This window comes from Calliphora vicina, chromosome 3 (genome assembly GCF_958450345.1).
Source record: "Calliphora vicina chromosome 3, idCalVici1.1, whole genome shotgun sequence".
Classification (NCBI taxonomy): Eukaryota; Metazoa; Arthropoda; class Insecta; order Diptera; family Calliphoridae; genus Calliphora; species Calliphora vicina.
The window spans coordinates 43,838,399-43,853,293 of NC_088782.1; the positions used below are offsets into that span (position 1 = coordinate 43,838,399).

Here is a 14,895-nt window from a genome sequence, read left to right on the forward strand (position 1 = left end):
TAAAAAGTCGAATAGTCGATAAAAGTCGAAAATAGTCGAAAAGTCGATAAAAGTCGACATTTCAACATTAAACTAAAACTATTGCAATTTGGTACACTTGCATTTTTTGTAGTGTATGCTAATATAAATAATAAATAAATGTTTATAAAATAAAGCTTTTTTCTACACAGAATTCTTCCAACATTCTTCTAACTATTATCGCCTTGATAAATTTAATTTTTATTGCTAAACATTACAAAAGGCGCTTCAATAAATGTAGAAACTATATATTTTTTACAAGAAATGGTAAAAAGTTGAAAATAGTCGGAAAGTCGAAAATAGTCTAAAAAAGTCGAAAAGTCGATTTAACTAAAAAGTCGAAAAATCGACTTTTTAAAAAACGAAAAAAGTCGAAGTTCGAAAAGTCAACTTTTTAAAAAACGGAAAAAGTCGAAAGGTCGAAAAGTCGATTTTTTGTTTCAGGTATAGAACCCTAGTTGTGACATAATGCTGCACTTTTTATAAGCAGAATTGGTGATGTGGGATGACCTAAACGTAATGATCATTTGGCGTTTTGTCAGACATTTGACTGACATTAACGTTATCACAAATGAAGGGAATGTGGTAGAAAATTGATGTGATCAAGTATTATTTTTCTACAACTAAATATACATATATTCCGAATACGTTTAAGCAATCTGTTTAAAAATTTTAAGAAGCTGTGGGCTAATGATCATTTGCTACTCGGTTAGACTATCCGTAATGTCCTAGCAGTTTTGATTTCATCATAAGTCTTCAATATGTTTCACTTTTACAACCTTTAGGTTTTTTGAAAATATCTTGCCAGTAAATTATTCCTATTGGCATTACAATTTTAATTCCTTGGTGTGCAAATATCTTTTCCGTTACAAGTTTCCTAGAGTCTGTTTTAAGCTGCGAATAAATGTAGCTACATATAGTTGTTGTAGTTGTTTTACATACAACAAATAATGGAACAACTGCTGCGTTTGTTGTTGTCATTATAAACGACTACTACGAGTATTACGGGGCGTGCGTATACGCTGCTGCCAAAGCTTAGAATTTATAATATTTATAAATAGAAATTGCTGAAGTTTATGCCTGAGAATATTTATAAGTTTTAATGCATATTCTGTAGTGCCAAAAGCTGCTGCTGTGTTTTTTTTGTTGTTAATAACAAATTTCGTTTGCCTCTTAAGGTTAGTTACCTTTTTAGTTGATTCTTTTTTTTAGAATTTTTATTTTAATAAAAATGTTTCGGACATAACTAAATGAAGAAATTATTATTCCTCGTAAGTGTATTATTTCTTTTTTGCAGCATTTACTTTCTTTTATATATATTATTTACCCTTTTTAAGTCGTAATATTGAAGTTAAATAAAGTATCTATATATTAAAAAGTTTTTGCTTTTTACAGACGAAAGATGATTAAGAGTTTAAAGTTCTTAGAAATTAAATGTTTTAAAAGGCTGAGTATAAAAGGGGAGATTGCAAAAGGTATTTTCTAAGAATTTAAATTTAAAGTAAGATAATAAATCATTTAATGATTATAAACTCTAGGATTTTTTTTAATTTTTTCTTAAATTAAATTTTTGTTTCCCTTTTCCTTTTTCTATTATCTTGTATGAGATCAAATCACCCTTGCCTTAACATTTTTTGCTATTTAATATTGCCTACTTCTATTTAAAATTAATACAGCACAATATATATTGCATACCTTGGGGCTGTTAATAGAAAACAATAAAGTTGCGGTAGTCCATTATTATTTTGTGTTGTGTGTGTGTGTTTGTTGCTATATTTATTTGTTTTTATTGCTTTTGGAAAGTAATTTCTCTTTTTTTAGTTCTACTCTTTTTGGGCAAAAGTAAAAAGTTTTGTTATACTCGTGATAATTAATGTTTTAAAATTAAATTGCCTTAAATTTATTAATTTACTATAACTAAAGTATAATTTGGAAAGATTTTTCATTAATTATGGCAGAAATAGAGATTTTATAATAAAATATTAATTAAAAACGTATTGGGAAACACAGATTTTGAGATTAGAAGTATGAGAATAATAGATAAGTTTGTAATATACCAGGAAGCGGCAAATGTCACAAAATTTTACATCAAAATCTAAATAAGTTTTAGCCATGCCTAATGTGTTCCAACCTAATGTTTTTTTTTTTTTTTAAATCGTCATTGATACAATAATTTGTAGTGCACTGCGTGAATTTTTAAAATGTTTAAAACGTGACCAATGTACAATTTGTTTTTGTGTTATTTTTCCATACATTATTATTATTTGCATTCAATTATAAAATTGGCATTATAGTAATTTTGTGTTTTGTTTATAGTGATTTTAATTATTTGTTGAATTATACTTATTTATTAAGCAAATATTTTATAATTAACACAAATGGGTTGGTTTCAATTAACCCTATTATGGCTGTAAAACATTAAAACAATTAAAGTTCTCATAAGTTGTTCTCAATATAGATTGGACTAAGGAGGTTAACGATTAACTGCGAAACTGTGTATGACCCAGTTTGGATTTGCTTCAAATACATTTAGTTTTAATAAAAGTTGTATTATAAATGGAGCTTGTTATTCTCAATAATAATTTCATTAACACAACAAGTGAAGAGAGCTTGTATACCCTTCACCAAATTATACTTCAAAATAAAAATTTTACATATTTTTAAATAAACAAAATTTATTTTTTTTCCAAAGTTGTTTTTTTAAATTTTTGGAAATTTTTTTTTAAATTTTAAATTTTTTTTTTTTTTTAAATTTTAAAATTTTTTTTTGTTTTTTTTTACAATTTTTTTTTTAATATTTAGCGAAAAGAAAACTTTTGGTGAAAAAAAAATATCGGGTTAAAAAATGTTTTTTCCGATTTTGACCCATTGTAGGTCTAACTTACTATGGTCGACTTAGTAATCCAGATATAGGTCAAAACTCGAGGTTGTCCTTGTTTTTTCCTTATATCTCAGCCATTTGTGGACCGATTTTCTCGATTTTAAATAGCAACCGAGCAGGAAGAATTCCGGAGATATTGATGTATGAATGTAAGTTATTTGGGGGCTTCGGAAAGACAGACGGACATGGCTTAATCGACTCTGCTATCTATAAGGATCCAGAATATATATACTTTATAGGGTCGGAAAATTATATTGTTCTCAAGAAGGTGAAGGGTATAATAAAGTTCTCAAAATTTGTTCTCAATAATAGCTGGATCTTAATCTAAAATGGCTAATGATTATTTTAAAAACTGTGCTATTCTGTTTCGTCTACAATACCGCTTCTCTATGTTTGTAACAAGATACTGAAGGATAAGTTAAGAAAATTTGTCATATTATTTGGCCGACGGACTTTGGCAAGAAGACGACATGTCACTATATTCTTTATATAACTTTATGTAAGAGGAATGAGATCGAAAATGGTCCCCTAATATTTTTGTACAACTAAAAGTATATTCCGACTACGTTTTAGCATACTGTTAAAACGAGTTAAACAATTTCTTTTAATATAGTGCCTAAAATATTGCAATTTCTTTAATATTTTAACATTCTGAATTAGTACTAAATCTGCTACTATTTTAAAAGTATATTAAATTAATAAAAACTATTTTTTTTTTAATTTCCATGTTTATTGTTCTTAAAATTACTGATACTATATTATAATTTTAAGTTTTTAAAATAGTACTAATCTACTACTAATTTTAAAAATGTAGTAAATTTAAAAAAAATTAATATTTTTCAATTTCTTGTTATACCTTATTAAATTTATGTATGTAAAACGTTGTATTTTTCAATTTTTTAAATAGTTAACTCTACTACTAATTTTAAAAAAGTAGTAAATTTGAAAAAAAAAGAAAATTGTTTATAATTTTTAAAATAATACTAAATATACTACTATATTTCTTTTTATACCCTATTAAGTTTAAGTATGTAATTTTTGTAAATTTTTAATTAGTTAAATCTACTACTAACTTTAAAAAGTAGTAAATTTGAAAAAAACTAAAATTTTGTTAACCTTCCTTAAATATAGTTCATAGAATAATGCAAGTTTTTTCAATATTTGAACATTTTGAAATAGTACTAAATCTAGTACTATTTAAAATAGTAGTATATTACCAAAAATTTGGTTTTTTAAATTCTCTGGTTTATCGTTTTTTTAAATTATGTAATTATTTATTATTTTAAAGTTTTTTAAAAAGTACTAAATCTACTACTATCTTCAAAAAAGTAGTAGTTTGCTACTATGTTGGACTATCCGGGTGACGCTTACAGTATTGATTTTATGTAGTGCAATTTATTTTAATATATTTCCTAAAATAATTTCTTCAATATTTTAACATTCTGAAATAGTACTAAATCTACTACTATTTTCAAATTATATTAAATTAAGTTTAAATGAAATAAGTGGATTTTTAATAAGTTAATTTTCTTATTTATTGTTCTTAAAATTACGCAGATTATATTATAATTTCATGTTTTTAAAATAGTACTAAATCTACTTCTAATTTCAAAATGTAAATTTAAAAATAAAAATATTTTTAAATTTCTTTTTATACCCTATTAAGCTTAAGTATGTAAAAAGTAGTATTTTCCAATTTTTTATATAGTTAAATCTACTACTAATTTTAAAAAAGTAGTAAATTTGAAAAACAAAAATTTTAAGCTTCCTTAAATATAGTTCATAAAATAATGCAAGTTGTTTCAATATTTGAACTTTTTGAAATAGTATTAAATCTACTACTATTTAAAAAAAGTAGTATATTACCAAAAATTTTGATTTTTTAAATTCTCTGATTTATCGTTTTTTAAATTATGTAAATTATTTCTTATTTTGAAGTTTTTAAAAAAGTAATAAATCTACTACTATCACAAAAAAGTAGTAGTAGTTTGCTACTTTGTTAGACTATCTGGGTGGCGCTTGCTGTATTGATTTTATGTAGTGCAATTTCTTTTAATATAGTCCCTAAAATAATGCAATTTCTTCAATATTTTAACATTTTGAAATAGTACTAAATCTACTACTATTTTCAAATTATATTAAATTAAGTTTAAATGAAATAAGTTGATTTTTTTTGTTAATTTTCTTATTTATTGTTCTTAGAATTACGCAGATTATATTATAATTTCATGTTTTTAAAATAGTACTAAATCTACTACTAATTTCAAAATGTAAATTTAAAAATAAAAATATTTTTAAATCTCTTTTTATACCCTATTAAGTTTAAGTATGTAAAAAGTAGTATTTTCCAAATTTTTAAATAGTTAAATCTACTAATTTTAAAAAAGTAGTAAATTTGAAAAAAAATAAATTTTTTAAACTTCCTTAAATATAGTTCATAAAATAATGCAAGTTGTTTCAATATTTGAACTTTTTGAAATAGTATTAAATCTACTACTATTTAAAAAAAGTAGTAAGTATATTACCAAAAATTTTGATTTTTTAGATTCTCTGGTTTATCGTTTTTAAATTACTTCTTATTTTTAAGTTTTTAAAATAGTGCTAAATCTACTACTATTTTCAAAATGTAGTAAATTTAAAAATATAAATATTTCAATAATTTGATCGTTTTTTAAATTATGTAAATTATTTCTTATTTTGAAGTTTTTAAAAAAGTACTAAATCTACTACTATCACAAAAAAGTAGTAGTAGTTTGCTACTTTGTTAGACTATATGGGTGACGCTTGCAGTATTGATTTTATGTCGTGCAATTTCTTTTAATATATTGCCTAAAATAATGCAATTTCTTCAATATTTTAACATTCTGAAATAGTACTAAATCTACTAATATTTTCAAAGTATATTAAATTAAGTTTAAATGTAATAAGTTAATTTTTTTTATTTTCCTGGATAAAATTACTCAAATTATATTATAATTTCATGTTGTTAAAATAGTACTAAATCTACTACTAAATTCAAAATGCAGCAAATTTAAAAAATATAAATATTTTTAAATTTTTTTATTTACCCTATTAAGTTTATGTATGTAAAAAGTAGTATTTTCCAAATTTTTAAATAGTTAAATCTACTAATTTTAAAAAGTAGTAAATTTGGGAAAATGGAAAATTTGTTTAAACTTCCTTAAATATATTTCATAATATAATGCAAGTTGTTTCAATATTTGAACTAGTACTAAATCTACTACTATTTAAAAAAGTAGTGTATTACCCAAAATTTTGATTTTTTAGATTCTCTGGTTTATCGTTTTTAAATTATTTCTTATTTTCTAGTTTTTAAAATAGTACTAAATCTACTACTATTTTCTAAATGTAGTAAATTTAAAAATATAAATATAAATATTTTTCAATTTCATAAATTTTGATTTTTTAAATTCTCTGGTTTATCGTTTTTTAAATTATGTAAATTATTTTTTATTTTGAAGATTTATTATTTGTAAAATACCTGCTTAAGGATTTATAGATTTCCTGTTTTGCAATAAAAATCTCATCAACATTTTAATTGACAAAAATTTGCCGTTTTGATAAAAACACCATTTGAATTATTAAATTTTTGGCGCTTTGGAATTCATTTTAAATTCACAACAATCCACTGACAATTGTCTTTTCCTTTTGCAAATATTTATTATGCAATGACACAAACATTTGCCAAGAACAAAAAAAAAATTATGAATTTTATGCGTTTTATAGCGTATTTATTTTATTTTAATGATTAATTTCATTAAATGAATGACTTTATTCATATACAGCAATTCCAAGGAAATCATTATTTATATTTTGGCAATTTTTTATTTTTTTTTATAGGGATATGAGCAAAATAAGTTTGTCGCCGATTTTTGTTATTTTATTCATATTTTTTTAATTAATATTCATAAAAAGTTTATTGTTTATATGTTTTTAATATAAAATAATTTGTTGCAATTTTTTTTGTTTCTCTTAATTTCTTAATCAATCAAATTTGTATGATTTATAAGGGGTTTTTAAATAAGATTTTTGTTTATTTTACTTTGAATTTTTGTTTGTACTTACATTGAAATAAGTTTGCTGTTGATTCCAAAATGCCACGTAAACTTTTTGTATGATGATGCAATAGACGCTCAAATTTTGTAGTCGCCTTTTGTCTTAAATCAATTTCTGTTGAATTCGAACAACATTGACCGCCACATTGTGAACCTGCAAAGAAAAACAAAATTTTATAGTATTTAGTAGATTATTAACGATAGAGTCATCAAATATTGAAAAACATATTTAAATCGTATAAAAAATGTTACAAATATGTATTGGAAATATTTGCAAAAATTGTGTCAAGGTGACTTTAAGAAAAGCTTGACTATTATTTTGTATATGTTGCAATACTGGTATGTTGGTAGTTGTTGTAAATAACTCTTTTGCATAAAAAATTCTTTTGGCATTTCGCCAACTATTTTATTTATTGCATTTTTGCACATTGTTATAAAACATAGAGCATAGTTTGTCACCACACTGTTACTCATACAGAGAGAAAGAGAGAGATACATATACATTTACACAGAGAGAAAGCGAAAGAGTTGTAGTGAAAGTGGTAGGTGATGGTTGGGTTCAAATATTTCAAGTTGTTTTCAGGGCTACATAAAATTTGTGGTCAATTATGTAGATACGGTGTGTCTGCTATAGTTTAAATATTTAAAAACCAGTTTTGTAATAGTATTTGTGGTTTCCAGGGTTTATTTTTTATTTATTTATTTAATATTTTAATTAATTTATTGCATAGTTTTAGGAGGTTGTGTAAAGGAATTGTTTTCAATTGCTAACAATTTTAATTACAGCAATTAATAAAACATAGATTTTTAAATTAAGTATTTCCTACTTTCAGTTATATGTAGCTTAGCATGCTTTTAGGAGACATTTTCGTAATTTTTATTACCGTTAGTATTTAAATTGTTATTAAAGTTTTATAAAATACAAAAAGTGTTGCATACTTTTAGTGTTTTATAGCCTAAATTTAAAAGCAAAGTTTAAATAGATTTTTTGTTTAAAAAAACAAGATTTTTAGCTTTTTTTTAAACATAAAAGTGTTGCCTACTTTTGTGTATAGTTTAGCATGCTTTTGGGACACATATTTAAAATTTTTATTGCAGCTAATATTTAATTTGTTACTAAACATTTATTAAATACAAAAGTGTTGCATACTTTTAGTGTTTTTATAGCCTAAATTAAAAAGCAATGTTTAAATAGCTTTTTTTTGTTTAAAAAACAAGATTTTTATTTTCCAAATTTTAGTAATTTTATAGCCCTGTTTGATTAATTTACTACATACTCATTTTTAAAGGCGTTTATTGTATTTAAAAATTATTATAGCATACCTTATGGCATTGATATGAAATTCAATACTATTACCTTAAGATATAAAGAAAACAAATGAAAAATAATATTTGTGGCTGTTGTTAAAATTTTCATGAAATATATACAAGCAATTTGCCTGAAACATAACATTCAGGCTGCCAGGCAGAGAAGGAAAATAATGAAAAAAAAACTGTACACAATACTACAACATACTTTAGGGGGTAATAGACTGAAGGTTTTTTTAAGGAACAGTTACAGTAACCCCTATTTTCTCAATATCTGGTTATCGTTTTTCGTAACGATAAACCTCCAATTAACATTTTTTTTTGTATGAGAACTGTTAGTTTATCGTCGCGATAAAAAATAACCAGAGATTGAGAAAATGTGCGTAAGAGTCTTTGGCGGGAATCGAACTCGCAACACTGATAGTATTTAACTAGCATTTAATTCATCGCAACATGTTATCCATATAAATGTATAAATGTCTTTGTAAATTTGTTTATTTGTTCTGCAATCTATAGAATAGAGTGTAAAGAAGGGGCTTTGTCTTAATCAGACTCTTTACTCTAGTAAAATGTCTTAATCAGACTCTTTACTATAGTAAAATGTCTTAATCAGACTCTTTACTATAGTAAAATGTCTTAATCAGACTCTTTACTATAGTAAAATGTCTTAATCAGACTCTTTACTATAGTAAAATGTCTTAACCAGACACTTTACTATAGTAAAATGTCCTAACACTGACACTTTACTATAGTAAAATGTCTTAACCAGACACTTTACTATAGTAAAATGTCTTAACCAGACACTTTACTATAGTAAAATGTCTTAACCAGACACTTTACTATAGTAAAATGTCTTAACCAGACACTTTACTATAGTAAAATGTCTTAACCAGACACTTTACTATAGTAAAATGTCTTAACCAGACACTTTACTATAGTAAAATGTCTTAACCAGACACTTTACTATAGTAAAATGTCTTAACCAGACACTTTACTATAGTAAAATGTCTTAACCAGACACTTTACTATAGTAAAATGTCTTAACCAGACACTTTACTATAGTAAAATGTCTTAACCAGACACTTTACTATAGTAAAATGTCTTAACCAGATACTTTACTATAGTAAAATGTCTTAACCAGACACTTTACTATAGTAAAATGTCTTAACCAGACACTTTACTATAGTAAAATGTCTTAACCAGACACTTTACTATAGTAAAATGTCTTAACCAGACACTTTACTATAGTAAAATGTCTTAACCAGACACTTTACTATAGTAAAATGTCTTAACCAGACACTTTACTATAGTAAAATGTCTTAACCAGACACTTTACTATAGTAAAATGTCTTAACCAGACACTTTACTATAGTAAAATGTCTTAACCAGATACTTTACTATAGTAAAATGTCTTAACCAGACACTTTACTATAGTAAAATGTCTTAACCAGACACTTTACTATAGTAAAATGTCTTAACCAGACACTTTACTATAGTAAAATGTCTTAACCAGACACTTTACTATAGTAAAATGTCTTAACCAGACACTTTACTATAGTAAAATGTCTTAACCAGATACTTTACTATAGTAAAATGTCTTAACCAGACACTTTACTATAGTAAAATGTCTTAACCAGACACTTTACTATAGTAAAATGTCTTAACCAGACACTTTACTATAGTAAAATGTCTTAACCAGACACTTTACTATAGTAAAATGTCTTAACCAGACACTTTACTATAGTAAAATGTCTTAACCAGACACTTTACTATAGTAAAATGTCTTAACCAGATACTTTACTATAGTAAAATGTCTTAACCAGACACTTTACTATAGTAAAATGTCTTAACCAGACACTTTACTATAGTAAAATGTCTTAACCAGACACTTTACTATAGTAAAATGTCTTAACCAGACACTTTACTATAGTAAAATGTCTTAACCAGACACTTTACTATAGTAAAATGTCTTAACCAGACACTTTACTATAGTAAAATGTCTTAACCAGACACTTTACTATAGTAAAATGTCTTAACCAGACACTTTACTATAGTAAAATGTCTTAACCAGACACTTTACTATAGTAAAATGTCTTAACCAGACACTTTACTATAGTAAAATGTCTTATCCAGACACTTTACTATAGTAAAATGAAAAACCATTTTCTTTTATATATTCTCACACAATCGAATTCCTAATCGAAGGGTTAAAGAATATATTAAAATTAAAATTCGAGGCACCATTGCTGCTTATTTTTAAACTTTTTTTTTAATTTTTTTTTGAAAGGTTTTAAATAATATATTACTGAATTTTCCCATCACTGCACTGTTACGAGTACCATGTAGTGTGTTTATATGTACAATAAACATGTTTACTTTTATGCTCCGCCAACAATACAAACACTACAAGGACTTAAGTATAAATAAACAAGTAAAGAATTTTATATGTATGATAATCAGTACGAAAAACACTCATATTCGCAAAAGATCCTTATTATATTTACATAAATAAACCCAGCGAAAAGAGAACTTGAAAGGAAGCCAAAAAAGTAAAGGCGAATGTGATAAATAACATGATTTTCAAACATTTAGAAGACTATAAACTACAAACAACAGAGATATTACATTTTCATTACTTTAAAAATAAAAATAAGTAGTTCCAAAGAACAAACAAAATGTTCTTTGGAAGTACATATATAAAAATTAAAAGTTATTATAAACACGAAATAATTTTGATAAATATTTTCATTAAATTTACTTTATTAGATTAAATTGAGATTGAGCGTGTTTAATTTGATTGCTTATTTTCCATTATTTCCACCTATTTTTCACTTCTTTGGAAGTAATTACTTTCTTTGCTGGGATGCATGTGTTTTTATTGTTTTTGTTGTTTATACTAGTTAACTTTATTGGTAGTGTTTGTGCATGTTAAATAATTTTACAGGTTTACTTTACCGTTATTTTTTGTTTACTGTTTTGTTTTATTTACCTTAAGTGTTTTTCTTCTTACTCATACTCTTTCTTAAACTCTCGCCTAAATACAGGCACTTGTTTTCTTCCTTTATACTTCTGCTCTGTACTGCATTATTATTATTGTATGAGCAATATTTTTTTTTTGTTGTAAGTTGTTGTAGTAGTATTAAGTTTTTTTTTGTTTTTTTCTTTTGGCATTTAACTGTAAGTAGTATGTGTGTAAAGAGTGTATGTAATGCATACAATTACTTCAATTGTTTATGTTGTTATTGTTGTTGTTGTTGCTCTATACAGAGTATAAGTAAATTGCTGTAAGGAGTATTTAGGGCATTTTACAAAGAAACAAAGCAAGAAAAATTACATACTATTGCAATTTTTGTTTTTCTTTTTTTTATATAGTTTTTATAGTGTCAGGGTCGTTTTTAAATTTGTATGCAATTTTTATTCTTTGTTTTTTTGGGAACAAATTTCCTAAATAGAAATTTGTGCAGATGGGTATAAGTGTGTGTTTTATATTTGATCAAGCCAAGTTTATTTTTCATTATAAGAAGGATTTTAATTATTTTATTGATAATTTGCCAAATGTTTGTTTATATTGTTTAAAGTGATGCTTTTAAAATAATTTATTTTAAAGGAATGCTGTAAAATTTTGTGGAAAATATAACAAATTCATAATTTTTTCAATAACAATCTAGCAAAAACTAGGTAATAACTTCCTTAATTTACATAGAAGTTGTTGTACAATGCACAGATGGACAGAATCAAAATTTTTTGAAAATAAATCTGGCATTTCTAAACAAAACTCAATTTTAAATTTGTCATTCTAAATAATCAAGTGTAAAAAAACTTGTGAAAAGGTTAAAGAGAATCCCACAATTCTTAATAATTGTTGCGAAAATTCCAAAAAATGGTATTAATTACAATTTTGCCCATAGGGTTCACATTTCCTTCGAGGCTGGGAATATACTTTGGCAATAAATAGGGAACACATTAAAATTATCTTCGTAAAGATATCTTACACAAAAACATAAAATTGTTATATGTTCTTAAAGAAAGTTTTTTTAACAAAAAAAATAGAGTTAAGTCACCTTTTCGCACATAAAATAGCAAAAATGTACTATCTTTTTAATTATACCCTGCACCACCATAGTGGGGAGGGTATAATGCGTTTGTGCAGATGTTTGTAACGACCAAAAATATTAGTCTAACACCCAACTTAAAGTATACCGATCGACTTAGAACAGTCACGAGCAAAATTGGGATTCTAATGCACGCGTGCATAGGCCAAAAAATTCTGCTGACGCTTTGTTGACACACCTACACTATAAGCTTGTGTGTATTAGTGTGTCTGTGTTTTACTGAAATGACCACTTGTTTGTTGCTTTGTTACGATCTCAGAGATCAAAATCAAATCAGTTGCTGTTTAGCATTTGTAGAAGCAAGTTTATGTTGCGGATTTTTTTATGTTTATGATTTTCTCTCTTTTATTACAGTCAGTGCAGTCAGTCATCTCTCTGCTGCTTAACGCACACAAATATACTGATGGTGGTATGTGTTTGCCCATGACTGACTTAGAATCACTTTCTGAGTCGATTAAACGATGTCCGTCCGTCCGTCTGGCTGGCTGGTCGGCTGGCTGTCCATGTAAACCTTGTGCGCAGAGTACAGGTCGCAATTTTGAAGATATTTCGATCAAAATTGGTACATATTATTTTTTCGGCTCAAGGACGAAGCCTATTGAAACTGGCTGAAATCGGTCCATTATTTCACCTAGCCCCCATACAATGTCCTTCCGAAATTGGACTTTATAGGTCATAAATGTTTAATTTATAAATGTATCCCCACAAATTCCGCTCCAAATAAGTTTTATATATACAAAATTCATGTCACCAAATTTTGTTACGATCGGTCCATAATTAGTCATAACTCCCATATAGACCCGCTTCCGAAAATCACTTTAACGTGCATAAATCGCTTAAAAATGTTGGTATACACACAAAATTCAATATAGTTAAATTTAATATAGACATAATTTCATGGTGATCGATCATATTGGTCATAGCTCCCATATAAGGCCCACTTCCGAAAATCCCTCAAATATATATAAATGAATGGAAATTTTAACAGAAAAATATTTTTGCTCTTTTACTTACTTGTTTTTTAATTGAAAATCGATAATTTTTGGATCCATAATTGATATATCTCTGAAATCTTTTGTATATTATTAGTAATTTAGTTGTCTAACTAACAAAAAAAATTGAGTAAATTCAGTTCAATATTTTTAAAAAAGCGGACCCAGGTATGGCAAAATTTTAAAATTTCAATTTTGAAAAGCCTATTATTCGGAAATTATAGGAGATAAATGGCACATGCAAGCATATATATATATATATCAAGACCTAGCCGAGCGCTTTACAAAAATATAAAAATCTTTGAAATCGGATGAGGGAAAAAATTACTTTGAGCCCCCACAGCTGCGACCCTGAAGCATTTGCAGGGTCCATTTTATTTTTTATTAAATTAAACTCGAATACTCCTTGGCTACGACCATGTTAAATTCAAATCCAAATCGGACTAGCCATTTAGAAATGCCAGATTTATGTATTTCCAACAAATTTTGATTTCAACTGAATATGATCAAAATCGAAAGAACCAAAGTTAATTTGTTCGTGATGTCTTTAAGACAATTAAAAAATATTTTATAGTTTTTAGTAAACAAAATTACATTCATTTCATATATAATAAATCTGCAGTTAAAAATTTATTTTTGTTTTTTATATTTTCCTGTTACTTAAACAGAATTTAGTAAAATTTTTTAATTTTTTTTCATTTGTTCGTTAATTTAGTTTGAAACTTTAAAAAATTCCACTTATTTTTTAAATCCCTTAAGTATGCTATAATTTTTCATAAATATTTTATGAAAATCCCTCAAGTATGCTTAAATATTTGTTGTTTTAAATGAAAATAAATGACATTTTTTTAAAAAACCTCATCATTTCCCATAGAAATTACAAATTGTTGAACATTTTTCTATTTAGGAATTCAAAGAAACCCTTCCAGTTTTTAAATTGCAAATATTTGTTGAAATATGTATTTTTTCTCTATTTCTTTGCTTTTATTAACTAGAATTTCAATTATTTAAATAATATTGAATAAATTTGTTTAAATTTTATTTGAAAAATTAAAATGTTTCCCTAATATATTAAATCCCTTAAGTATGCAATAATTTTTAAATATTTAATGAAACTCCCTAGAGTATGCTTTAATTTTTGGTTGTTTTAAATTGAAATTTATTGTATTTTTATTATTATAACATTAAAATCCTCATAATTTTCAATTGAAATTACAAATCGATGGAAATTTTTCTATTTATGAATACAAAATATAAAATCCTTCAAATATGCCAGGCAATCAATTTTTTTCATTCAAATATGTATATAAAATGTACATAAAATGAGTGGCTTCTAAACTACAATTAACATTAAACATCTAAACAACCAATTAACACCTCAATTCTAATTGAAAATAATGAGCAAAAAAAAAAACTATAAAACTAATAGTCTGCAGACATTCCAACATTTACAGAGAGGGAAAAAACGTAAAACAATTGTTAGGGGAAAATCAATAATCTAGTGTTTG

General features: G+C 25.4%; 1 protein-coding gene across 1 annotated transcript in view; it reads right to left on the minus strand.

Annotated features, from left to right (window-relative positions):
* Positions 1–14,895, minus strand: part of dally (division abnormally delayed protein) — a 224,686-nt gene that overhangs the window by 35,391 nt on the left and 174,400 nt on the right. Inside the window, exon 2 of the mRNA XM_065502862.1 lies at positions 6,986–7,129. Within this exon, the coding sequence (XP_065358934.1) occupies positions 6,986–7,129 (144 nt within the window). The remainder of the gene's footprint in view (positions 1–6,985; positions 7,130–14,895) is intronic.